Source organism: Olea europaea, chromosome 13, assembly GCF_002742605.1.
Source record: "Olea europaea var. sylvestris chromosome 13, O_europaea_v1, whole genome shotgun sequence".
Taxonomy (NCBI): domain Eukaryota; kingdom Viridiplantae; phylum Streptophyta; class Magnoliopsida; order Lamiales; family Oleaceae; genus Olea; species Olea europaea.
The window spans coordinates 4,565,015-4,570,946 of NC_036249.1; the positions used below are offsets into that span (position 1 = coordinate 4,565,015).

The following is a 5,932-nucleotide window of genomic DNA, read 5'->3' on the forward strand; positions in this document are numbered from 1 at the left end:
AAACCAACCCAAAGAAAAAACCTATATATAATTGCTATGGCTTGTTCTGTAAAAGAAGCTAAAATTATATCTCTATATTGTCCAATATTGCATACCAAATGTACTCTAAATTACGTACATTGTCAATTCAACTTGAATTCATCCAATTCGACACGAAACATTAATCAGGCCAGTAGAAAGTCTCGAGTAGAATCTGGACTAGCAAGAAGATCAAAAGGTTTGCCTATGGAATCTTTCAAAATAGTGATTTGGCCTTCTTTCAAGAGTATATCTTCATCGAGGGTCTCTATCTTCTTTTTCAACATATTGATCTCAGAAATCAGTAGCATGTTCTTCTCGCTATATTGCTTAATCTGCTGCCACATTAAATCCCTCTCTTCAGATACTTTTGGTAGTACCCCCCCTGCAATTTTTAGTTCTTTCTTACATTCTTGTAAATCAGTCTGAAGCTGATTAATAATGTCATCTTTCTTCATCGCCTGCAAACAAGAATAAAATTAACATGGAACCAATAGCAGACAACTGAGGACCGTGTTTTCGAAATTTGAAAAGCAAAAGGGATAGCATCAAATTTATGACTAATTGCAGAACATGGAAAAATAAATAAATCCAAGCAGGTAACGTTGTTATGTACTCACTTGACCCTCTGTACTAGTTCACTTTTACTTTTACAGAGAATGTCAAAGTTTTCCAAAATTCCATCTCTTCATGTTTCTCCAGAAACAAGATTCTATGATTTCTCTAGTGAAATAACTTCGCTTCTTAATCTAACTGAATTTGGGTCTGATCTTTCAAAATGATTCTTATTTCTGTCAGCAGAAGCATATAATATCAGCTTAACAATACCCATGTATTTTGTCTTTTAATTGTTTTTGAAACATGGAGATCAAACTTTTAACAAAATCAACTTTATGTCATCTGGCTTAGCATTCCACTGCACATGTCATGGAATGTATCTTTGCAAGGAACGTACAGTCTTGCTAATTCAAGACAATGCTGATAGTTTCGCAGAAAATGGTAATAATGTTCACTTCAAAGAATATCAAGAGTTAGGAGAGTACTCAAAATTTTATCAATATTCAATTATTTCAGCTGACCCTGGTATGTCTTAAGTAAGCCACTCCAGAACTTTGCCTCAAATTTAGCTAAGCCTACGCATGAAAAAGTGAGGTCGTCTCAGTTCCACTCTGTAAACATGAAATTCGGTTAGTTGACCCAAATTAAAGTAGAATATATTTGGGCCTTTCGATGGTACTCAAAAGCTGTGTAGACCCAATCCTTTCGGGTTTATGATGGCCCCTAAAGCTATGTAGATCCAACCCTTTTGGGTCTTGATGCCTTGTAATGTTTTGTGACCTCTATAGTTTATTGGATAAAAAATTTAGTTGATGTAATTGTACCTCTGGCATCACAATTACTTTTTTAACTACTGAAGATCCCAAGGACATAACCTCACCATTCCAATATAAGGCAAAAGAAGAGGAAATTTATAATGTCTGTATTCATGTCAACCCAATTACTTTTTCAAATATGTTCTTTATTATGGTAATAAAAAAATTTCGTTCAAGGTTTTAAGAATTGACCATCCAGCATGATGTGCTATAGAGGAAACTACAGCATGCAGACAAATAACATATCTTTAAGTAGGCAAGATGAGAATCAAGAATCAAAATTCAATCAGACAACAAATGAAACCAAATACAACACTGCAAAGAATAAGATAAGCTCATAGATGAGATTATATCCCTATTTGGTATAGATTATTTAAAACTCATTTTTTTCCTAATCTCATCTTCAAGTCTTTAACCACACATGTTCCCAATAAAATAATTTTGCACGTACACCCGTAACTTTTCCCTACTTTTTAACCACACATTCTTCCAAAAACTATTTTTTACAAAATATATTCTCACAAAATTTACATAAAACAGACTCTAATTTTGCATGTTGCAGAAGAAAAAATAATATTTTGGACTTACCTGAAGTTCAAGATCTTTCATCTTGTGGTTTACACAAGAAAAATTATCCAACGCATTTTGCACTTCGCATTTGAGAATGTCATTACCTCTGACTGCTGCAGCCAGCTCAGCTTGAAGTTGTTCCACATCGAGCTCTTTGGAATAAAGCTTCTCACGTAACAAACTTGTCAATAAGGTCTCGGCTTTCAACTCAGATCGGACTATCTCCTGCGCAAGATATACAAATATTTATAAAAACTCGTATTGAAAACAAAACATACTAGAGTGAAAATTAACTTTAATGTGGAACAAATTAATATACATAGGAATCAATTGACCTCTGATCTCCGATCATCTAGCTGATATGATTCATCATCTACACTGGGTGAACGAGATTCCAGGGTAATTGAGCCAAGTGTCTCATGTAACTTTTTAGATCTTGCATGCAGCACACCAGAGACATTCAGCAAACTCCTTGTCAAGTTTTCATTGGCCCGCTCAAAACCTTGCAGCTTCACTTCACATTCAAGAATAAATTGGCAATCCGAACCTGTCTCAGAACCTCGTCCATTTTTCAGTATGTGCCTTTCATTCGCTTTAATAAATTCAAGTAATTTCCTAGAAAGTTGGCTGCTTTCCATAAGAGATGGAAGAACTTGATTTAGCAAGCAGCTAATACGATTCTGCATTTCTCGATCTAACTTAAAACTAGACATTGCACCATCTTTCCCCCCATTTTTCAGACGATTTAGGAGATCTATGTTTTCATGCCTAAGTGAATCAACTTCAAGCCCATAAGATTCCACCTCCTTTCTCAGGGCATGCTCTACTCCAGTCAGCCTCATATGTTCCCCTTGCAACTTTGCCAACTCAAAATCATAGTTTTCTAAAGAAACTTTCTTTTGAAGATCTTCACAAAGCCCCCGCAATCCATCGATTGTTTTCTCTTGTTCTCTACAAGTCCTTTGCAGTCTACTGATGGATCTGTGCATATCCTTGCACTCAACAGCTTTTGCCTCATAGTTTCTTCGGAAGCAATCTCGATCTTCTTCTGCTGCTCTAAATTTGTCTTGCAGTTCAATAAGATTTTGCTCTAAGTATTGTTTCTCTTCTCTAGCTTCATTGACTTGAGTTGTTATGTTCTCAAGCTGTTTCTCTGAATTTGTAATTCTGGTTCTAGTATCCATTTCCCTTTCACTGAAGGAAGTTACTTCCCTTTGAAGGGAAACATTTTGCTCTGCAAGCTCCCTAACCCTCTCTCGTAGCCTATGTTCTTCAGAATGGTATTTTTCAAGTTTGTAAGACCACTCAATTGATCTCCTGTCCAATTCCTTTTCAAGTGCCAACTGCAACTCATGCTTTTCCTTCTCCAATCTCCGGGTCTGTGTGCTTAACTCTGCCCTTGCTAGTTTGAACTCTTCCCTAGATAAGGCCTTTTCAGCAATCCGATCCTGTAAGACAGCTAAAATCTCTACTGCCATTTTTACCTTTTCTTCTGTTAGGCTTCTGATTATCTGAATCAACACTGGCGTATTACACCCTCTGACCTGAAGAAAGTATTCCTGTTCAAGTTCTTCTGAGACGTATGCAGCATGGTCCTCAGCTTCCTTGCATTTTCTAAAAAGTTCTATATCTGTGTCATCTACAGCCTCGACATTTAGTGCAAACCCATCTTTACCACCGAAAGAAGTCTCTTTCTTGGAGAACCCTAAAGTTTCTTCATGATGATATCCATCGGTAGTCTCAGGATGCCTGTCTAGTGTGCAGTTATTTGAAGAAACTTCATCAGAATTCGCACTGGAACTTTCATTGATTGTTCTGCTATAGATATCTTCCATAGTAATCGGGGAGTCATATTCTTTTGACCTAATCTTAGACAAAAATCGAGATTGGGTAAGTCTCTCAACCACATCCTTTGCAAGTTTTCTAGGGGATTCACGACAAAAGCCATTCTCCTCCCAATCTCCAGATGATAACTGAAGCTGAAATACTTTTGCTTCTTCTCCGATGGATTGAGACTTTGGTTTCTGTTTTCTGCCATCATTTGGTGAAATAGGTGCAGCACACTGAACTCTTGGTGGCCGCATTCTCCCAGAGTTCCCATTGTCAATGTGATTTCTCGTGGAAAAATGGCTCTTTGAAGCACTCGTATCCATCTGTTGTTCTCCATCTACGTAACGATCCAGAACTTTATTTGATACATTACTGGTTGCCTCAGATATTTCAGAATGTGCTCTTGAAGCAAAACTATCAGATTTCCCCATTCTCTTTCCATTTCGAATCATACCCATTTCTGAGAAATTTGACCGTCTCTCAGGAGTTTGGCAACTGAATCAAATAACAATTGTAAAAATCAACCCCAAAAAGAAACATGTGTTTACGTTGCCACAGATTTGAAAAACTGGAAACTATATAAAAGAAATACAACTTTAAAGCCATGACAACAGCATTACAATTGCTTACCGAGTGGAATGTTGACCAGATTGCTTGTGTGAATTACTGATACCGCAAGGAGAGCAACGATGATCACCAAAATTCTCATATTGTAGGGATCCAGATGAACATGAAAGGCTTCTTCTAAGACCAGGAGCAGTAACCTGATTTTCCGAGCCATATTTTTCTTTTCTGGGTTTGTCAATACTTTCTGTTGGTCTCTCCCAGTAGACTTGCTTATCTGTTGATGGTGGTGAGACTTGATTACTATTTCTGCTGTTAAACGCATTTGACCTAAACGAAAAGAGCTTCTTCATCTCTGTGTCTTCAGCTCCAACCACTAATAATTATCATGAGAATCGCCAATTGATCTATATTGAAGAAAATATAGGAAGATTTACAAAGAGGGCTAGAAGAGGAAACTAAATGAAGGGGGACAAGCAACTCGACCATGTTGCAGAACAAATACTGAATGCATAATTTCATCAACAAAATGTATATATCTGTAAAACATACGTGCAAAAATAAAGACTACAAGCAAGTCTAAACATCATTAAAACAAAGAAGCTCCACCAACTTCAATATAGATAAAGTAGACACCGGTTGTAGGCCAGACAATGTATATATATGAGAGGCACAACCAAAAACATACAGGAGTGCATCCCTTAGAAAAAAAAAATAATAAATAAATAAATATTTCTCATTTTCTTCAGTTATATAGATTCAAAACACCGAGCCAATATTGCAAGCAGCAATGTAAATATCTCAAGGTCTCATAACCTATTATCTTACAATATTTGGAATCTGATCTGCAACCACGCTCAGCAAAACATAAAGCAATGAAACTGGAGTACAATAAGAGCAGCTTGATAAGTTCACATCCTCTAACTTCCTGCTACAGTGCTGCTACAGTACATGTAAACTAAAAAACTGAAAAGCATAGTCCAAAATAATTAATAAATTCTTTTCCAAGTAAAGCATTGATTTCAGTGACCTCCTTTACCGCTAGCAGGAATCATGACACTCTCTTGTATAAAAGTATAATTAATCAACGTGTTTCTGACCCATGATTAGAAAAGTATTTGTGTTATAAGATGTTATTATGATTCCTGGGGCTTAAAGACCATCATACCCTCAATTCTTCTCATCCACCTTGTCTTTATACTTTCAAACACCACCTACACTTTTTTAGGAGCATCTTGGTTTGTGCTTACAATTTACTTATTTCACCAAACACTATTAGTTAGTTTCTGAATACAAAGAAATAAATAATATATCTCTTTCCATATTTCAAAAAAGAAATGTCAGTCCGCTAAAAAATCACTCAAACCAAGAAAGATTAAGATAATAACTGTAAATTTTAAACCCATTTCAGATTTGGTAAACTCTGTATCTTAAATTAAATATAAATCCCAAGATTGTTTCCTGAATATAATATTTCTTGAAATTTATCTTGCTCAAGAGCAAAATTACATTTCAAAAATCTTACAGATTGAAAGAGTAGAGACTCGCAAATTCATTAAATCGTTCTAAAAAAAAAA

General features: G+C 35.9%; 1 protein-coding gene across 2 annotated transcripts in view; it reads right to left on the reverse strand.

Annotated features, from left to right (window-relative positions):
- Positions 1 to 5,932, reverse strand: part of LOC111407348 (early endosome antigen 1-like) — a 6,478-nt gene continuing 546 nt past the window's right edge. Inside the window, exons 1-5 of one of the 2 annotated variants that reach the window (XM_023036771.1) lie at positions 5,184 to 5,799; positions 4,422 to 4,762; positions 2,297 to 4,286; positions 1,980 to 2,186; positions 1 to 479 (exon numbers count right to left, since the gene is read on the reverse strand). In XM_023036771.1, coding sequence (XP_022892539.1) covers positions 165 to 479; positions 1,980 to 2,186; positions 2,297 to 4,286; positions 4,422 to 4,708 — 2,799 coding nt within the window. In that variant the 5' untranslated portion in view covers positions 4,709 to 4,762; positions 5,184 to 5,799 and the 3' untranslated portion in view covers positions 1 to 164. Of the gene's footprint in view, positions 480 to 1,979; positions 2,187 to 2,296; positions 4,287 to 4,421; positions 4,763 to 5,183; positions 5,800 to 5,932 lie in introns of those variants that run through there. The other variant, XM_023036772.1, reaches the window with a different exon arrangement.